Genomic DNA, 20,509 nt, shown 5'->3' on the forward strand with positions numbered 1-20,509 from the left:
AGTGTATAGCAGTGTAGTATATAGTAGTGTAGTGTATAGTAGTGTAGTGTAGGGTGAAGTGTATAGTAGTGTATGGTAGTGTAGTGTATAGTGTAGTGTATAGTAGTGTAGTGTAGGGTGTAGTGTATAGTAGTGTAGTGTATAGTGTAGTATATAGTAGTGTATAGTAGTGTAGGGTGAAGTGTATAGTAGTGTAGTGTATAGCAGTGTAGTATATAGTAGTGTACAGTAGTGTATAATAGTGTAGTGTATAGTATAGTGTATAGCAGTGTAGTGTATAGTAGTATATAGTAGTGTAGTGTATAGTGTAGTGTATAGTAGTGTAGTGTATAGTGTAGTGTATGGTAGTGTACTGTAGGGTGTAGTGTATAGTAGTGTAGTGTAGGGTGTAGTGTATAGTAGTGTAGTGTATAGTGTAGTGTATAGTAGTGTAGGGTGTAGTGTATAGTAGTGTAGTGTAGGGTGTAGTTTATAGTAGTGTAGTGTATAGTGTAGTGTATAGTAGTGTAGTGTATATTGTAGTGTATAGTAGTGTAGGGTGTAGTGTATAGTAGTGTAGTGTATAGTAGTGTAGTGTAGGATGTAGTATATAGTAGTGTAGTGTAGGGTGTAGTGTATAGTAGTGTAGTGTATAGTGTCGTGCGTAGTTTATAGTGGAGTGTAGTGCATAGTTTAGTGTATGGTGTAGTGTATAGGAGTGTATCGTAGTGTAGTATATAGTGTAGTGTATAGTGATGTAGTGCTGGAGTCTGTCGCCAGGGAAAGTGAGGTGTGGACCGCCACTACTCAACACGCTGCTGCAGTGTAGTGTATAGTGTAGTGTATAGTGTAGTAGTGTATAGTGTAATAGTGTAGTAGTGTATAGTGTAGTGTATAGTGTAGTGTATAGTGTAGTGTATAGTGTAGTCTGTCGCCAGGGAAAGTGAGGTGTGGACCGCCACTACTCAACACGCTGCTGCAGTGTAGAGTGTAGTGTATAGTGTAGTGTATAGTGTAGTGTGTCGCCAGGGAAAGTGAGGTGTGGACCGCCACTACTCAACACGCTGCCGCCGCGACCCTCGCCAGGACCAGCGGACTGAGAAACGAACAAACTTTTAAGAGACGCTTCGAGAGCCCCGGCACCTCCATCGTCTGACTTATTGAGTGGAACGCACCTTGGCTATCGTCCGTGATAGGGGTGGACATTGTTGTAGGCGTTACAAATCTCATCGCTAGCATTACTATCGTGGCGGTGGCAGTGCCGGATTAAGCTAGTGCGGGGCCTGTAGCATATGTTATATAGGAGCCCTAAATTAATCAATTAAAAACACATAAATATTAAAATACTATTTGTTTTACTTGCATGGTAAAGTAATTGTATTTTTTCATTCGCTATACAGCCAGATAATACGACAAATCGCTAACCTTAGACACCCAGTCGTTCATAAAAGTTGAAGGCGGTATAGTACTATAGTAATAGAGCAAGTGCAGAATTATTGAACCGGAATTGATGGCTTGAAAGCATTTAGCGCGGGGCCCTTGAAAGTGCGGGGCCGTAGCTACTACATATGTAGCTACTACACGTGTAGCAGCTGCTACACGTGTTGCAGCTGCTACACGTGTAGCAGCTACTACACGTGTAGCAGCTACTACACGTGTAGCAGCTACTACACGTGTAGCAGCTACTACTACACGTGTTGCAGCTACTACACATGTTGCAGCTGCTACACGTGTTGCAGCTACTACACGTGTAACCACTTGTGCTGCTAAGGATCATCCGGCACTGGGTGGTGGTGGGTGGGTGCGTAGGTGAGTACCGGTGGACACCTGGACAACTGAAACTAGCGCACATCTGTGAAAGTGTGCTTTATAGCTCATCGGATTCCTCCAGGACATCATTATTTCGATGTGACTGCAAGTCTAGGGGCGGGGGCGGGCGTGATCGTGATGGCAGACGTTCGGCAGAAACCACGGCCAAAACAACTTCATCCTGCCGAAAACCGCTCCACCACAATCCCGAACTATCGGCACCACGCCCTGGGACGACGGCGGCGTGATGCTGCCGTATCTACAGCGAGTTGAGACGCGTCTGCCCTACCCTAGCCAGCCACCAACGTCACAACCCATCACCACCACCACCAAAGACAAAGGACCCCCCCCCCCCCGTATAGCCTCAGCAGACTTTTGGCGCAAGTGCTGTTTGCCGGGTAGCATCTGTCAAAAAGCCAGCACGGCACACGAGCGGGACGAGTGTTTAGCACCACGCCCGACCGCCTTTGTCTCCCTAGTTGCGGTGTTTTACACGCCCCGCCCTCATTTGAGGCTGAGTCAACCTAGTGGGGGCGGGGGGGGGAGGTCCAGGACCGGTTTAGATAATCGTCGCTGGTGTTGGCCGTCACTCCGAACGACACCCACCCCACCACCAATTTCACTGGCGCAGCGCCACACCTTTCCAAGCCGTATACAGTGCTTATGCAAGTTTGCGGGGAAGTGCCAGGTGAATTTCCAAGCGGCGATTAATCACTCTTGGGGTTGGGCTATCAATTCATGCGTAGCAATCGTGACAAATAAATAAATACGTGTGTGTGTGTGCGTGCGTGTTCATGCGTGAAAGCGCCCGATGTCACGAGACTGGTGACGGAATGGCAGGGGAACGCGAGCGGCGAGGGAGTTTCGAGCGACCGCCGGTGGTAGATGGAGGGATGAGATCGGCCCGTGCGCGTTTGGGAGGAGTGACACGGACGATTCGCGTCCGCGAGAGAATGATGGCGACGGACCTGGGTGGGTCTTCATCCAGCCGTGGATAGGGAATGGCTGATGATGATATTGATGAGTAATAGAGGTGTTGCGTGGCGGGGTCATTCGTCGTTGATGCATACATGGGCTTCGTAATTCGTGGTGGCGTTGTTGACGGAATCATTTCTGTGTTCATGGGAAGCTCCTATACAATACGCCATAATGTCTGTGTGTCCCGCGCGTGACGCCACTCCACGTGGGCCAGCCCCCCTCATTAATAATCATGAACAGGTGACGTCCTCCACATGGACCCCCCCCCCACCATTAATCATAATTAGCGGGTGTCGTCACTCCTCAGCGTCAACTTACAATCCTCACGACATCACGTCGTGATGAACAAGGGATTATAACCTTAAAATGAAATAGGTCTGTGTCATCGATGCAATGAATATCACGTCGCGGTCTGCTTTTCGCTTGCAAGTTTCTGATTTACTGAAATACACCCGTCCTTGGACGGGCAAAAGGCTAGTGATTATCTAATGGCTGAGAGCGCTGTCAAGACACTGCTGGATGAAGGCCCCTCTTCACGCCGTGCAAGTAGCGTTGTGTAAATAAATAAACATTTGTCGTGGCCCGTACGGGGATCGAACCCGCGACCTTGGCGTTATTAGCACCACGCTCTAACCAGCTGAGCTAACCGGCCAGCTGACAGGCGTCACCAAGTCTCTTGTCATTGAATCTCAGCGACAATAGTGATACGGGGAAAGCACATGTACAGCTCTGTGTCCACTGTTGGATGAAGGCCTCGCCGCGTCGGTCATGGAGTTTGTTTGACCATACTTCACCACGCAAGACAGTGCAGAGTAGTGAAGTGGGGGCGGTGGGATATTGGTTAGCTCGTAACCTATTCTGATAGAATTCGCCACTGTCAATTTCCGTGACTGGGAGTCGAACTCGGGTAGCGCTTTAATTTCACCAGGCATTAATTCAATATTAACGTCTCTATTGCAAGGGTAACCAGGAGCGATCTAAGCATACGGAGCTCATGACTACAATATAAATCCAGTTACTTATCAGTACTACGTACATTACCTGGGATGTTATATTTTATAGTTGGAAACATCCAACTGTGAGGTTGAGTTTAAGTCATGTTAGGGTCATGGACTGTACCCCATCAGCAGGATCATCACCAGCAGCAGCAGAATCCTCATCAACGTCACGAGCAACAGCATTTCCAGCAGCATTGGCATCATCACTACCGTCCGTTCCTTTGGGGTTTCTAAAATGAGGACATTGTCAGGCTTAACCACTTGGTGTATACAGATAACCAGCGGCTGTCCGATTTATCCAGGTCCCCCGCCGCAGGAATGTGGAATGTACACCTTTGGCACTGCTCAATGTGAAGCGCTGCTTGTGGCTGTCAGAGTGCGCCATCTGCTGGACGATGTTACGACTGCAAGAGAAAGGCACCTGCGGTCAAGTTTACCGAATATAAAATTGGTACATTGTTTAAAACAATGAAATGTAATTATGTTTCAGTAATAACGGGTTATGATAGTATTTCAGTATAAGCTGGATAAAAGCACCTTTTGCAAGCAAGTCCATCTGTTTTAATCCAAAGTGTGCGTGTATCAGGTGCCCTGAAAATATCTCCACCAGTGAAAATGTTGTTTATATCAGAACTGTGCTTACATCTAGCTTATTCCATATAAGGATGCCAGAGCAAGCAATGATTTCGAACGTAGCGAGGGACGAAATGATCAATCAGAAGATTTGAGAATTAAAACCAAGACAACAGATGCAAATTACAGTGAAACATTAAATAATAAACGTTTTTTGGGTTAGAGCGCATAAGTATCAATGTGTCGTAACCCTCCACCACCCGACACAGCCAATTAACCCAAAAACCTTGATTATGAGGAGACAGAACTGAGGCCGATGGAAGGAAGGAGAGGTCGACAGAACATTAGATGGCGCATTAAAATCCTTGGATGAAATTCGCATTACAAATGTAAATTATTATTATGGCGGAACGAGATCAGAAGCTTTTGGAGGTTCCCGCTGGATGGCATCGGCAAGAAATCAGGAAGAGTGGAAGATAATGCTAATTAGAGACCACCACAGACGCATTAATGCACGTGTGCTCTGGGAATTGTTGAACGTCGATATTGCACAATTCACGACCATTACCACCACAGTAAATGAATGACACTTTATTAAAACTGCACGCTGGAAATTAAGGAACAATAGCACACATCAATTCATTAAAAAAAACCTTCACTCGGATTTCTTTGAGCACACGGCAACACAAAAAACAGATTACAAAAAAGTGTGATTGTAAAAAATATACAAAATACATTCACCATGTGTCAATTTCCCTGATAATAGGGTTATGTTAGACCTACATGAGTGGGCTTTCATACTCGCAGTTTTTCAGCTTCAAGTCCAACCATTCAAATAAAGTCCAAATCCTTGCCTCCAGATCCATTTTACATTAAGAGAAATAAGCAAGTTTATTGCAACCGATAGGACTAATCATTGCATAGAAAAAGGTTACAAAACGTACTTATTTCTCAAATGCTGCAAAGCTTTGATCGACCCCAGGGTCGGTGGGCAATATAATTTTACAACTATTATAAACGGTTTCACTTGAAAGGGTTTGTTATGGTCTTTCACGTAAAAGGCCGAGTGGGGCGAGCTGAGAAGGAACAAGGGTCGGTCGACCTGGCAAGACAGAGATGCAGGCTGGAGATGGAAAACTGCCGGTCTCAGACACACACGCGTATAAGGCACATAGCACAGGAATGTCTGAAGTCGACTCAACAATATTAAATACAGCATTTCCTCGCCATTCACGAATGTGTTGTCCGTGACTTTGGCTATCTGCTGAATCGCATCTGGAACGCTACGCTTCGAGAGAGACACAAAGTGATGATATAAAGTGACCGAGGAAGAATGTTAATGCGAGAATGTGACGATAAAAAAATGTGATAAAGTGACGAGATTGATTATTTAAGGTAATTAATTAAAATGATAGGTTTTCATTATCCGCGACATTTGCTATTCATCAGCATCTCCGGAACGTGTCAGAGAGGGAATACTAGTTAATCATAAAAAACGAACAGATTAAAATGACTAATCCGTTATTCTATGAGCCATGTGTGGACATTAACATTAAAACGATTGGCTATATATTTGATCATTAAAATGGGGCTTCATAGTTGTTACTTTTCCAGTAACTACGTGGGAGGCACTGGACCATTCACAGCATCTTGATAATAAATATTCGTCGTCGATGGGATTAAAATTTGCGTTAAAATTGTAAACAAGACCTTGGGAAAATTAAGCTGCGCGTGCGACCTCTCTGTAGACAGAAACCAGATGATCCAGATTAACCATAAATTCAGATGAAAAACCTTTACAAACACTAACTAGGCATATACAAAAGCTCAAGTTTACACTGTACATGCGAATACGATTGCAGAATTATATACATAAAGCATTAATTCACGTGTCATGCTTATCCTGAGCACCTCGGGTGACGCTCGCTGCGATTTACATAGGGACTGCCAAAACAGTGCTGTATATACACGCACATCAGTTCCAATGCTGATCAGTCTTCATTGCTCCAGATAGGGCTCAGAATGTCAACTTCCCTTCAGAACGTCACCCTTTGAACATTTCTAACATCGTGTGCAGTGTCATTCACTTTGTCCAGTGTCCGCAGCCTATATACTGTGACAGTAGATGGCTCTTAAGGAGATTATCGCCAGCTACAGCCGGGGCGATGGTGGATCGTTAAGTCGGCTACGCAGCGGGTAATCATAACAACTGCTTTGCACGACCGTGAGTAACACCGTGCCAAGCGGGTGGCCACCATCAAGTTTCTTAACCTTATAACCCACCAACTGGCCTTGAGGCAATGACAGAGAACACTTCAACGACTGCAATCAAGAAATTCTTCCTAATAAAGTGACGGTATTCCGTGGCAAGATGGCAAACGTTCCCAGTGTTCCTCCGTGCTCAAAAGAGCCACGCCGGAAACGACAGCCGCGTTAGCACCGTTCTATTCCACGTAACGCTTCGCGCAAAGGCGCTGTTTGTCGGTCGCGATTGTGGTCGTTGCAGTATTTTTCATCCCGCGAGCATCACCAAAACGGCGCCGACAGATGTGCAGTCTATTTTCCAGTGCAAAAGAGGCGGCAGCTGCCCAACGCATTCGCGACGACACGGCCAACTTCCCCTCTGCACGTCGGCGCCAGGAATTCTTCAGCGATGCGGTTTAAAATCCGACTCCATCCCGAGCCGAGCCACGCGATGGGAGCAGCAGAGACGGAGGCGCGTGCGTACACACGCAGCCTGCGATTCACATTATATTCACGTTCGTTAGACCACAAGGCCTCGATTTTTTCTTCCTGAAAATGCCACCTTCTGAACCTATTTGGCGAAAGGAGGTGACCATCTCATAGGTGGAATCGAAATTCATGAGCCCTTGGCATTCACTTCATTTAACCGCGTTTGCCATCATAATCTGATATGTACAGCAAATAATGCATAGCACAGGTAAGTTAACACATTGTATAAAAAAAGCAGTGAGGCCTAGCATTTGCATTGCTTTGAGCCGGGGTGATGGAGGGGTGCAGGTATAATTATTTGTTTAAATGACATGTCAGTGGTTATTACGAAGGACAGCCGCGGGCTGGCAAGGAAGGGAAAATTCCTAAGCCTCTAACAACTCGCATAGCCGCCTTTAAAATTGCCGCACCGACACTCGCATAATAATGGTGAAGGCAGAGTGTCGAAGAAACGATCCATGTTACCTTGAGCGAATCGAAAACATAACTGCATAACCGAGTTGCAAGCTTAAAATTACATCGGGAGCCAGAAAGGGCAGCACGGGGATGAGAGAACATAGGCCAAGCTAATGACATTACCCAAACTATTGAGAACGCGGACTTGAGCAGGCTTGACACTTTGCTCGAAAGGATAATGAACAATGGTCAAGAATAGGAATGGATTGGCAACCAAGGAATAGGAAAAGGGTCCGAGAGAGATAACCTTGGAGGAGATGGAGCAATGATACCAGTCCATGTTCACGTACTGGTTGGATTGTTGCATCGCAATAATAATAAGATGACGCATTCACACCTCTTAGGTTATTTGTGGAAGTCTGTAATATGATCAACGTGCCATTTGTGTTTCCTCAAGTCCAATTCACTGATAAAGACTGCGTTTATGAGGATGTACTAATTCCATGGTTGTAGCATTTTTCCATTCCAACCGTTATGGCATATCCAAGATACATTGTTTCCTGAACTAAGACTTTGGGCATATGAGCATTTTCAAACGTTGAATACAGATGCCCAAATACCCACTTAGACATGGGGGTTCTCTCATCATCCGGTTTACCAAAACAATTATTTCCATTTTTCTCCCATAACTTCGCTAAAAAAAGTTAAATGAAGGTTCCGTCCTCCTAAAATAAGCACCAGGATATAGTAAAACACCTGTTTTCATCAGATCTCCGCCAGGTACTATTTGGTGCAGTTTTCAACCATATGTTTCACTACAATACCCAAATAACCTAGTGTTTTGTGCCACTCAATGGTGGCTCCCTTGGAGGTAGGTGGGATGGTTCTGTAGTATTGCGGCCGGTATTACTGATTGTGGATTTGAAACGGAAGTTCCAACCACCCATGATTAAACTGGGCTCTCATGTGCAGCCAGCTGATGGGTCTCAGCCAGCCACCAATGACTGCACGAAAACCATCATTAGATTTGGCTTTTCACATAATTTCCTAATTTCAAGCTCTGAGAATAAAACATTTCGGTTTGATCGATATACGATGAACATCTCTACAGCAGGACGTGCGATAAAGAAGTGTTGTGCGTGCTGGTTGTGTGGCTAGGAGATCAATTGAAGGGATCTCACAAGCAGCTGGATCCTATGTTCTTTCATTTCTAAATTTAAAACTCATTCCTTTAGGACTGCTTTTTGTATTTAGTTTGTCGTCCTTCCCCCCACACCACGATTATCATGGTTGGCTACGTACGGTGCGAAAGACGTTCAACATACATACATAGGCACTGCTCTGAATTACGAATGGATACTCTGTCACGTGATATTGCACCACAATTTGCAATAAAACTGTGAACAGAAAAAAATTACATACAAAAACTAATGCAGCTTACCCAGGTCACCCTTGCAATAGAGGCATTCATCTCAATCTCTCACCTAGTCCTCGATAAAAGCAGTCAATTACCTAGCTGAGAGGCCAACAATACGAAGGCGACGCAGGCACCCAGTCCAAAGACCTAACCTGGTCGACTCCACGTGTCCACAGGCGTTTCCAGGTTGGGGGGGGCGTGGTGGCGGTGGGCGTGACCATAGCCGGTGTGGCGCATTCAAACAGGAAAAAAAAAGCGTCGGTGGAAGAAAAAAAACCGTCCGAGTTGGCAGCTCTACTCCTCCCCACTGCCACCAACCGCGGGCCCTGTGTCACAGCCGCCTTAGGTTGCGCTTGCTCTGCTTGCTGCCGGGCAGCGCATCCGCCGGCCCCCGGCGCGCCGTCTGCGCGGGACTGCACGGGCGTGCCCCGTGCCACGAGCACCAGCAGATCGCGCAGAAGTCGTACAAGCACGACTCTCGCGTGCACAGCGCCCGGTCCTCCGCGCAGCGCAAGCGCGCCGGCGACTGGCAGCGCGGGCACTTGCGCAGCAACTCGTCGCTGTAGAGCGTGCGGCCCACCTGCGGCGATGGACGACGAGAAAAGGGCGTGAAGACAAAGCATTGAAGGAGATGTATTATCGTATCTGAAGTGGAGGCACCTGGTTTCTACTTCCCCGTACCTGATAGAATTTAACGTCAAGCATTCGAGTTAAAATAAATGAAGGCGAATTGACAGTAATATTTCATGTTTTTCCACAAGTATGTGTGGTTAATGCAGGCTTGATGCCTTGCAAAAGGTATCTATTTGGTGTATGAACATCCTAACACCTGTTTTATTGCCAAAACGGGGAAAAACTTATGCTTATTTTTTCATCAGATAACAGAATCACTGTCGCCTTCCCCCACCCCCCCATCATAAGTGTCTCCATACCGCCATGAAGCGCTCGTGCTGGCTGATTGCTCTGATGCTCGATGCCTGCCTATTCGTGGGAGATGGTGTCGCGAGGCTTTGGCCGGACGGTGCCAAGGGACTGCCCCTGGGCAGTGTCGCCGCGTTCACGCCTATGCACTGCACCGCCGACAGCACGGGCCGCACCGCCTGGTGCCAACGTGTGCCAGCCACGTCCTCTCCCGCCGACGAGTTTAGCACGTTCTCCTGGGGAGGGAAGAGTGGCAACGAGGTTACGCTCAAGCAACCCACAACGAAAGTCTCCACTGCTGCCCACTGCAGTAGATTTCAGTGGATGGATCATGGCTGAATATGGTCATTGGCTGATTGTCATGTGATCTTTTCCCTACTTTGCAATCCTATCGTTATTTTGTAATGTTTGTTGTTGTAACTTACTGACCCGCCCCTACTGGGCATCTCCAGGATAAATAAAGATTCCTAATTTATGCTTTAAGTAGAATGGGTTTAGTGCCACCTATGGAGCACTGTGCATGGTTACAGCTGACATCACTGCATTCAGATTTTGCCGTGTTGTACTGCGTTGTTATAACACGGTTCTGAGAATTGATTACTTTCAATTCACATCAATAAATGTAAAATCATCTCAAGCCTCACGTAAATGACGTGACTTCTTCATTGCCGCACACTAAGCAGCTGGAGTCATTGACACTCACTGCCCCCATACGTACCTTGTGCCAGATCATGGGCACCGATTTGGGAGTCTCCTCCTCTGGCAAGAGCCTCAGCGCCCGCTCCCGGTCCACGACAGCGCGCCACACTGCGCTCACTTTGCGCAACCTGCCGCAAAACACATACCACTTAGCCACGTGTGCCTTTCACCTGTCCCCACAACAGAGTTAGTAGTCCCGAGTTCTGAGACTTTATTGGGCAAATAAATAGAAATGTTGCTATTAGAAGTGGTGAAGCAGTCGCACAGGAGTAGGCACACTACACAATGAACCTGGCAGCAGATAACATACGTGAGAATCAATATCTAAAGCAGTCCTGGGGACCCTTCACCAACCGGCACTGACAAGTGTGGTAAAGTATGGTAAATTAACTGCTTTGACCATAGGGAAGGGGAGGGGGAGCGAGTCTAAATGGCTAATTCCCTCTTGTGGCCAGGGCAGCCTCCCATGGGCCCCACCACTTGCGTACCTGTCATGGTCCGCCGCCGACAGGTACCCGAGCAGCTGGCACAGCACGCACTTGAGGCCCTTCTCCTCCAGCGCGGCGATTATGTCGATGAACTTGCAGCCCATCTTACGGCCAATGAGTTGCTTGAGCGAGGGGCTGTCCCTCACGGCGACGGGCACGGATGCGAGAGCCTGCTTCATCAAGTCATTGAGCTGCGCGGGGCTGCCGTTGGAAAGTAACGGGAGAACCAATTAGCACGCGCGAACGTTCAAACCACGTGGCACGTTCCAATGCGATTGTCCGGCGAGCAACCACCATAAGGACACCAGTGCCAGTCACCGCCTGGTTGGTTGTATGTGTTTTTGCGAGACTAAAAATGCAAGTGGATTATATAGTTTCATAGTACACACCAAAAATGTGAGGAATCATCACTAAAGCAGAGCCAACGATGCTTACTGCTGCTGCCTTGTGCCTCAGGGGCCTTATGTAGATGACTATTTTTTGAGCGTTTATGTATTTCACGTGTAAGTTCTCTTAATATGATTTCCAAATCCCACATTTAAATCAAATAGTCCAGCAGAATTTAAACGCTTTGAGAATAAAATGTGGTTATTGTAAACAATCCCCTGAAGTGCAAGCCCTCTGGATGTTATCCACGCTTCCAAACTAAACAGTCGAGCACACCTGCTTGTTAAAGCACACTAAACACAAGACAGATTTTTTTTGCATGACCACCTGAGACCCGCAGCATAGTGATGCTTTGCAGGGTTAATAAAGGACGCTCCATATAAAACATAGATTACTTTATTTAGTTGGCATTACCCCAGCCATGGTGATCTGCTGAATATCACAATTCATGTTTCCCGATCTGATTATCTTCCCTTTTTGTCTTGTTTTAACTACCTCGTTTGGATTGCTTCAGACTTTTTAGTACAATTCTGTTCGCTCCGCTTGCCTCAATGTAACAGCAGAAAATCTTTTGCGTTGAGTGTTAAGAGTCAATCCTGAAAGGTAGGGTTCAATTCACGTATTTTTAGCATAAAAAAATATCTATTCTAGGCGGTGACTGGGTGGCTCTGGTCAGAACTTGGAGCTGGAACTGCTGATATCCTGGGGTTGTAATCCAGGCAGCTGCCTGTTATAAAACTGGGATCTCAAGGGCAGAGAGTTCCTGATCTCGGTTCTTCCACCAAAGACTGTACAAAAAAACACAGCAAGAAATTTGGTTGTTCACTAAATTTGACAATTCCAAGCACTGAGAATTTCAAAAATTTTCAGTGATAGCACAGGTGGGAAAGTGCTGCCCCCCCACTATGTGGACCAGAGGTAACTTTGTGGTATCCGATTCCGTGAGCAATTCTTTCACACAAAGAGGTGCATTGCTCAGCAAGTTACCAATGGATTATGTCTTATGACATGCCATAAATAGCTCAATTGGGATGAAATTAGAAAATTTAAAATACTATTAAAAAAGCACCGATCTTAATAGATGAAATTTGCTTAGAGTGGCCTGTCAAGATCACCGTTAAACAACATTAACAGCGCTGGAGAATCACGATGCCCTATGGGTACCTGTGTCTCCACACTGACGTCGATGCTCTATCCGAAGCCCCCACAGGCGTGGTCTCCTGCAGGCCCTGACAGAACCGCCACGCCACTTCCTGCTGCAGCCTCAGGGCGGGCGTGAGCACCGCATTGGCGCTCACCATCCCAGCGGGCGGTGGCGTGGCATTACGCGACACGCACGGGGGCGGCGTGTGCACGGCGGCGTTTCTCGCGGCACCAGCGACGCCGTCTTTCGCTGCGACAACCCTCTGCTGGCTGCGCGTGTTCACCACTCGATGCCAGCTCGGTGAGCCGGACGCCGCCGCCGCCGCCGCCGCCTCCTCCACGTGCCGCGCCACCGGTACGTTCGCCCAGCCGTCATCGGCGTCCGACTGGGAGCCGCCTTCGCGGATGGTAGAGAGGCGCTGCAAGCGGCCGAGTCTGCGGCTACGTTGCCAAAGGTCAGGCGTCAGGTCGTCGCCCGAGCCGTCCAGGCCGCGCTCGTCCGCGTCGCTGCCGCCCTCCGTAACAATGCAACGCCTTTCCGAGAAAACGCAGCGGAAGCTGCTGTCGTCGTCCACCACAGGAGAACCTGGCACCGCGTCCCTGCCGCCCGGCGAGGGAGAGCACCACAAACCGCTGGGGGATGACAGGTCCAGGTTGAACGTGCGCGTGAGCGCCGTCACCGGCGTGCGGAACACGGAACTGGCGCCGCGCTCGCGGCCCCTGCGGTGTGGCTGCGGCGTCTTCAGGAATCGCGGCGAGAGCGACGTCGAGGCGCGGGCACCATCCAGACAGTCGCGGCCGCTCGTGTCGCCGTCGTCGTAGTCGAGGATGGAGGAGTTCGGCGTGAGTCCGATTCCAGAGTCTCGTTTCTCCATAATCGGCGAGAACAAACTGGCGTTGGGGAGGGCGCCATGGCCAGACGCGTCCAGTCGCCGCGTGCCCACGGCACCACCACATTCGGTCCCCTTGCCCACGCCGCTTTCGACGGCCTCTGCCTTTTTGCCCAAAAGTTCATCCAGGGTGTTATGCTCCCCTGCAGCGAAGGTATGTCGGCGGGATTTCGCCGAATCCCCAGAGTCCTCGTCGCGCTTCCAGCTGCTCGTCACAGCCGGCAGGAAGGGAGAGTCGTCCAAGTCCATGGACGTTCGGGACCACGCCACCACTCTCGCGCCTGATCCCGGGCAACTTCTGACAGAGCTGCCCGGAGCATCAAACCCCTCGTCGCCTGCCTCACGGGACACCTTGCTGTCGTTAGTGACGCTGGAGCCCAGGCCCGAGTCCTCGTGCACCGCCGCACGGTCCAGCGCACACCTCTCATCGTCACAGAAGCCCTCTTCTTCTTCCTCGTCAAGGCCACTCAGGTCCGTGTGGCTGCATGAATCGCTGTAGGTCCTGTCGGACTTGATGCCATCATCCCTGTTGTGGCGCGAGACCGCTTTGGAGCGCTGAGGCCGCCGCGTTTTGGCCACGGGGAGCTGCATCACGGCCCTGGGGCTCACGCTCGGCTCGCGCTTCCCTCCACGGGTCAGTGCCGGCAAAGAGTTGCACGGCTGGGGACGTGGTGGGGCCCGCTGGGCCAGCCCAGCCAGCCACTCTGGCCTCGATGACATTCTGGAGCACCCTCTCGTCCACGTTGCCTGAACAAAAATACAAGAGGCAACAAATGCGCTCGGGTTAACAAATGCGTAGCCATATGAAAAAGACAATTGCTTTTTAGTCTGCTGTTCAGATTTATCCAACACTCAAACAGGAGAGGAAAATTTGTATTTTAACTTAACCCTGCAAATATATATTACTGCACAATAAACGGGTCCTTAATATAATGCAGGCAGGTCGAACGGTGCATGAACAAAGCCCCACCGCTGTACGTTCAGATCGTGCAGAGTGAATCGCGATGGCGTTGCTAACCCATAGCAACACCGCCGCTACAGACTTAACGTCGCTTGGTTTTTTTTTGGCGCCTCAAATTTCAAATTCGGCGCCTCTGGGACGCGGGGGCTTGCCCGCGCAACGAGCATTATTACATTTTCCACAACAGACAAGGGTCCCACCGAAACCCTACCAGGCTCCAATTTGCACTTGCTAGTGCACACGAGCCGATTGGGCCAAGCGTCTCGGAGTGAGCGAGCCGACTCCGGTCGCCAATCGTAACGCTGACGAGCAGCGGCTGGGTCGGAGTGAACTACCGTACTTTAACTGCAATAGATTTACTCTGCTTAGGCTTGATGATCAGTGCTGCGGAATACATTTCGCAGATCAGCTGGCAATGCGGTAATTTATTATCGGATTTAAATGTCCTACGTGCTAATTAACTTACATGTCCAGGTTTTTTTTGGGTTAGATCGCGTAAATATATACTTATATAACTGCGAGACCTAAGCCATATTTATATATTTACACTATCTAACCTCCATTATGGATGATGTTGGTCGCGAAAGCCTACGTGTTAAAATAACTTACACGTGGTGCCGATATCGGAGACCCCATTTATTTATTACAACCATCAGCACAGACTGAAGCACGTCAATAATGATAATTGGCGTGGTGGTGTTAGTGTTTGTATATTAATTGCTCCAGGACGTTAAACAAAGCCACATCACCCGAATACTCAAGGATCGTAACCACGCTCTTGTAAACCTTTCAGGATTACAATATTACACGCGTTATGTATCCTTATTTAATAGCGATTTTGGTCAAGAGCTGACTATTAAGCGTGTTATGATTGGTGGGAAAAATTCAGTGATGTTTTCTCAATGGTTCTCTTATTTCAGTGGGACGTTCATAAATGGATCATCCTATATTTTATCCAATTACTCTTTCAATCTGTCGGGGATTCTTTAATTTGCAAGAGGCTTCTTATGATGCTTTCAATCGAAATGAATAAACGCTGGCGATTACACTGCGACGATTACATCACGATAATTACATCACGATGACGACAATGTAATTCACAAATCAATCAGGTACAAGTGATGTAAACATTGTACAATCAAGCGAGTTCGTTGTACGGTGAATAACGTTGCGTACCAAGAAGCCGGCAACCTGAGTTGGATTCCCGGGGAGGGATGATATCTTCTTTGGTTCTTTCGGTAAAGTCACGTAGAATGAGAATAAAATAATAAATTGATTAAATAAAATAACACGATAAAATTCTCACGACGTTTCGGCCACAACGCAAGCGGCCTTCATCAGGTGGAGGACAGCGCTGGAGCGAGGGATGATATCTTAACCTGGTCTCTCAACCCCCGCCGCCCTCACTGACCAGCGCGGTGAAGTATGGTTAACCCCCCCGTGATGAAGAAAAATATATTTAATTATCTACGTATGATTATTATATTATTTGTGGTTTATACACACGTATGCAGAGTAAACGAAACATACACTATGTTCGTTAATGTTTACTTTAAAACGCATGTATCGACTGCAGCTAATCACGCTACAACATCCATGTGATAACGTTTTGCACTATAATATATGACAAGTGGAGACCAACCCATTTTGCGATACCTAACAATGCATAACGTTTTGCTAAACTTGGATTATAATTATAGACGATTGTGTACAGTACAAATGGCGGGCACCACGTACAGTAGAACGTGCATCAGTGTACGTACCCACTCTGTCCTTTAAGAGTTTAACACACAACTTATTGACCGTAACAACGATAGTAAGTAAAACTAATCAACAAACACATGATTACATCTATTTATATTATTTATGTACAATACACTTGAGCCTGTACTACACGTGTATCGTATTTTACGAACCCAGGACATTCATCATCCACGAACAGTATAATAAATCACGTAAAATATATGTATATGCATTACCCCTTTAACAAGTTAACGTGAATACACCCATGCAAGGTTTGTTCTAAAGTAACGATACCGACTAACATATTGTTAACAAACGCGGACCGACTCGCGTCTTGAGGTAAATGTTCAGCAATTATATATTAAGTTTGAAAAAATAACGTTGTCTTACCTCGTCAGAATTACGCGGTGTAAAAAAACACACAACTTGCGTTAAAAGTTCACTTCGCTCCGATGAATTAGTAGAACAGTATATTAAAACAATTTCTAGACGGCACCGCTAAGGAAAAAAAACCCGGGACCTTTTGCCGCGCTCCGTTCTAAACAGCGCCCCGCCGCTTCCGTTAAATTTCAAATTCCGTATCCAAAGCGCGCGATTGGTCGAGGCTTAGCGCGAACGGACCAATGGGATCGCGGTACTCACCCCCCCCCCCCCCCCGCGCGCGCGCGCACACACCGCGAACACGCCCTCTTTTAAAATATCTTTGCCACGTTGGGAGGAGAGGGAGGGGGGAGGTGGGTAGGGGAGGGGGAGGTGGGTAGGGGAGGGGGAGGGGGAGAGAGGGTGGGAGGCATGGGGGAGTTCAACAATATTATGTATCAATCTAGATTTGAAGTTTTCGTGACTGCAGGGATCCATACTCTTTGGTTATTTCGGTAAAGTCACGTAGATATAAAAAATAAATTAAATCACGACGTTTCGATCGCATCAGGTGAGAAAACCACAGCAAGAAAATTGATTGCTAAAGTGGGAGAGAGATGCCCTCTCTTACCTATATAACCTCTTACCACGGTATCTCTCCCCCACTTCAGTGGAAAATGTTATTTTTATTATGTTTATTATTTTATTGTTTCCCTTCTACGTGACTTTACCGAAAGAACCAAGAATATGAATCCCTGCAGTCACGAAAGCTTTAAATCAAAATGTAAAAAATGTTCTTGCTGTCGTTTTCCCACCTACGTGACTTTACCGAAAGAACCAGAGTATGCATATTATGTATGCCGATGATCTGGTAATTGCCGCTCACTCCGAGGAGGAGTTGGAGGCGCTGCTGCTGAGACTGGAGCGTGCCACTCAGAGGTGGGGCCTTACCATCAGCCCCACCAAAACTAAGCACCTGCCTGGGTATTTTGTACCATCGGGCAACCCACCCACACCTCCCAATTGGTGATGGGGCATTTGTGTAGATAGTGGAGAGTTTCCCATACCTGGGTAGTGTGCTCATGACCGGCTCCGGTTTGACAGCAGAGGTCTCACTCAGAATCAGTCGAGCGGCATTATATTTTCATCGGTTGCGTAACGCTGTGTAGAAGCTGCCTGGTCTTTCGCTCCGCACGAAGCTTCAAGTCTTCTCGGCCACGGTCATTCCCTCCCTTCTCCACGCTTGCGAAACGTGGACCCCCCCCTAATGGAACATCTTCGCAGATTGGAAACATTTAGGCTGGTCTGCCTACGATCTATCCTGGGTTTAACCAGACTGGATTGTGTGAGCTCACAAATCCTTGAAAGATCTGGGCAAAGTCCCATCGGTGAGATCCTCCGGTAGGCAAGGCTGCGTTGGCTGGGTCCTGTAGCCCGCAAGCCCAGTCACCGCATGCATAAACAGCTTTGTTCGGCCGGATAGAGGGGGCTAAACAGGCACAGCACGGGCTAGAAAAGAGATGGAGTGACGTGGTACAGGAGGACGTGGAGCTGAATGGACTTGCCGATGACTGGTACCAGCGGTGTCAAGATCGGCCTCTGTGGAGGAGGCTCGTGAAGGACGCAACTGAGCAGTTGGAAGCAGTCGCCTTCCAACAACAAATGGAGGGCGGAGGAGCGACGCTCACAACAACGAGCGGATCGCCGAATGGCTAAAGCACAGCGAGTTGGCGTTGGCATAGTGGGGGACACAGGTTGCGCATCAGCCAGTCATCTCAGTTATCTCAGTCAGTCAACCCGTGGCACCTGGGTTTGCCCCGTGACCTCCTGCCAGTGCACATAGCCTGGCACAAGCGTCGTGGTGATGTCACCGCCACTTTGTGGCGAATGGCAGTTGTTGTTGGAGGGAGGAGAGGGATGGGGGAGGAGATGGTGGTAAGGGGGAGGGAGGAGAGAGGGTGGGATGGAGAGAGGAGATAGAGGGGGAAGGGAGGAGAGAGAGGGAGGATGGGGGGAAAGATCACGTGTTTTGTTTCCAGCGGAACGTAACGATTTCGCGTTTTGCGATCGATTCGATTTCGACGAATCTCATTGTGGAAATGTTATCTTTAAAATCTGTTCAGCGATAGCTTCGAGTGCGATTATATTTCACAGCTGGAGAGATTACGTGTGCAATCTGTTTTGATGTGAATCTATCGTGGTGTGATAAAATATTCGTGAAAAGTAGAGGCAAAAAAAAATCGATAATGAGCAACTTTTTCTGGCATAGTATCGATGCATGTTTCATGATGTTAAACATCGCTTTTAACGCTTAAAACAAAGGGGATTTACTAAATTAACAACCACTGCACACTTAATTGGTCTATTAATATACTTAAATCGATTATTAGGCGCATCCAACATGCATCGAAAAATTCGTGCATTATAAAAAGGGGCCGTCCATAAATGACGTCACGCACCTGGGGGGGGGGGGGAGTCAGACAATTTTTTACGATGTGTGACGAGGGGGGGGGGTTGAGAAATGTGATGTGACATCAAAATGCGCAACTTTAAATAAATATAGACAACACGTTTTACTTAATTAAATAGACTTTTTAATCAATGTTTTCTCCTACAACATCAGAGTGCAGCGCCACATTAAATACACACTACAATGACAATAGTTTAAAGCGATTTGAAGCATGCTTTATATATATTTTGGGGGGGGGGGGCAGAGCTTTGTGACGTCATATTTGATGGGGGGGTCTGACTATTTGTGACGCCGTGTGACAAGGTGGGGGGGGGGGGGTCAAAAATCGTCCAAAATCGCGTGACGTCATTTATGGACGGCCCCAAGGATATTAATTTCAATTCGGCACGTTCGATTTAAAATTAACAAATACGTAATCTTCAGAAATAATTAACCGGATCAGACGAACACTGCCACATACATCAACCTTCACCTGCTTTGCGAATGTACTAACATTTTACAGTATTCATTAATCATCAGCCGTGGTCTACCTACTGGACATCTGTGAAAATAGCGTTATTGCTCATAGTAAATAGCGGCTTGCCACCTCCATGTGGCGATGTTCCTTTCTGAGCTCTCTCCGAGCTTACATTTACAAGCAAATTTCTTACATTGACATGCTCATCTCTCACAATACAATGGACACCCCCACAGCTTAGTTTTTCAAGATTTCTCCGATCTTACATTTACATGCAAATTTCATCTCTAGCCCCGCCCTCTGACCCTTGGGCTACACCCATCTCAAACCTTTATAATTCCCTGCCGAAGCAGCGCTCCCGCCATATACAGGGTGTTTCAAAAACATGAACCCAATTTCAAAGCAGTATATTTCACGATGGCAACATGTTACAATTGCACAAAAAGTTACAAACGGTTTAATGAGTTATCAAGTTTTATTAACCATTTCATAAATGCTCTATGTGCCCTCCACTTGCTGTAGTTGAATTCGTCCCAAACGCCTCTCTTCTCACGTTTTCCTCTGAGGTGCGTGGTCGCCCTGTGCTTTTCCCCTTACATCAACAGCAGCCCGTTTCCTCAAATTTGTCGGTGCCAACGACGAATGCTCTTTGACATTGGCGGATCGATGCCAACACGCCGTTGAAACGCACGCCACATCGCAATTACGGATTCAGTCTTGCTGAACTGCAGAACGCAAAACGCCCCTTGTGTTGCGGTGGTGTCACCATCTTGCCAATGACTGAGGCTAGGGGCTGTTTGTGCGCTGGGGTCACCATCTAGAGAGTGACTGAGGCTAGGGGCTGTTTGTGTGCTGGGGTCACCATCTAGAGAGTGACTGAGGCTAGGGGCTGTTTGTGTGCTGCGGTCACCATCTAGAGAATGACTGAGGCTAGGGGCTGTTTGTGCGCTGGGGTCACCATCTAGAGAGTGACTGAGGCTAGGGGCTGTGTGTGTGCTGGGGTCACCATCTAGAGAATGACTGAGGCTAGGGGCTGTTTGTGTGCTGGGGTCACATCTAGAGAGTGACTGAGGCTAGGGGCTGTTTGTGCGCTGGGGTCACCATCTA

The 20,509-nt window shown here is 47.8% G+C and overlaps 1 protein-coding gene and 1 non-coding gene across 3 annotated transcripts; both read right to left on the reverse strand.

The window, feature by feature from the left end:
- Positions 1–3,344: 3,344 nt before the first annotated feature.
- On the reverse strand, positions 3,345–3,418 carry TRNAI-AAU (transfer RNA isoleucine (anticodon AAU)). Its single transcript has one exon. It is a non-coding gene; the product is annotated as a tRNA-Ile (tRNA).
- A 1,494-nt stretch (positions 3,419–4,912) lies between these two features.
- On the reverse strand, positions 4,913–16,778 carry LOC116946609 (F-box only protein 43-like). 2 transcript variants are annotated; one of them, XM_032961684.2, is made up of 7 exons: positions 16,506–16,778; positions 15,549–15,604; positions 12,543–14,158; positions 10,992–11,192; positions 10,523–10,631; positions 9,816–10,040; positions 4,913–9,463 (listed from the first exon to the last, which is right to left on the reverse strand). In XM_032961684.2, the coding sequence occupies exons 3-7, from the start codon at positions 14,129–14,131 to the stop codon at positions 9,215–9,217; spliced, it is 2,373 nt and encodes a 790-aa protein (XP_032817575.2). In that variant the 5' UTR covers positions 14,132–14,158; positions 15,549–15,604; positions 16,506–16,778; the 3' UTR covers positions 4,913–9,214. The 2 variants fall into 2 exon arrangements, with proteins under 2 accessions (XP_032817575.2, XP_075926164.1); XM_076070049.1 differs by lacking the exon at positions 15,549–15,604.
- Between the last annotated feature and the right edge of the window lie 3,731 nt (positions 16,779–20,509).

This window comes from Petromyzon marinus, chromosome 27 (genome assembly GCF_048934315.1).
Source record: "Petromyzon marinus isolate PM22_M1 ecotype Great Lakes invasive population chromosome 27, UKy_Petmar_22M1.pri1.0, whole genome shotgun sequence".
Classification (NCBI taxonomy): Eukaryota; Metazoa; Chordata; class Hyperoartia; order Petromyzontiformes; family Petromyzontidae; genus Petromyzon; species Petromyzon marinus.

Excerpts from the sequence above, each read along its gene's own strand:
- LOC116946609 (XM_076070049.1), bottom strand. The coding sequence starts at position 14,131 with ATGTCATCGAGGCCAGAGTGGCTGGCTGGGCTGGCCCAGCGGGCCCCA. Across the intron at positions 11,193-12,542 it reads ACGTCAGTGTGGAGACACAG|CCCCGCGCAGCTCAATGACT; the intron begins GTACCCATAGGG and ends TTCCAACGGCAG. Across the intron at positions 9,464-9,815 it reads AGCACGAGCGCTTCATGGCG|GTGGGCCGCACGCTCTACAG; the intron begins GTATGGAGACAC and ends CCATCGCCGCAG.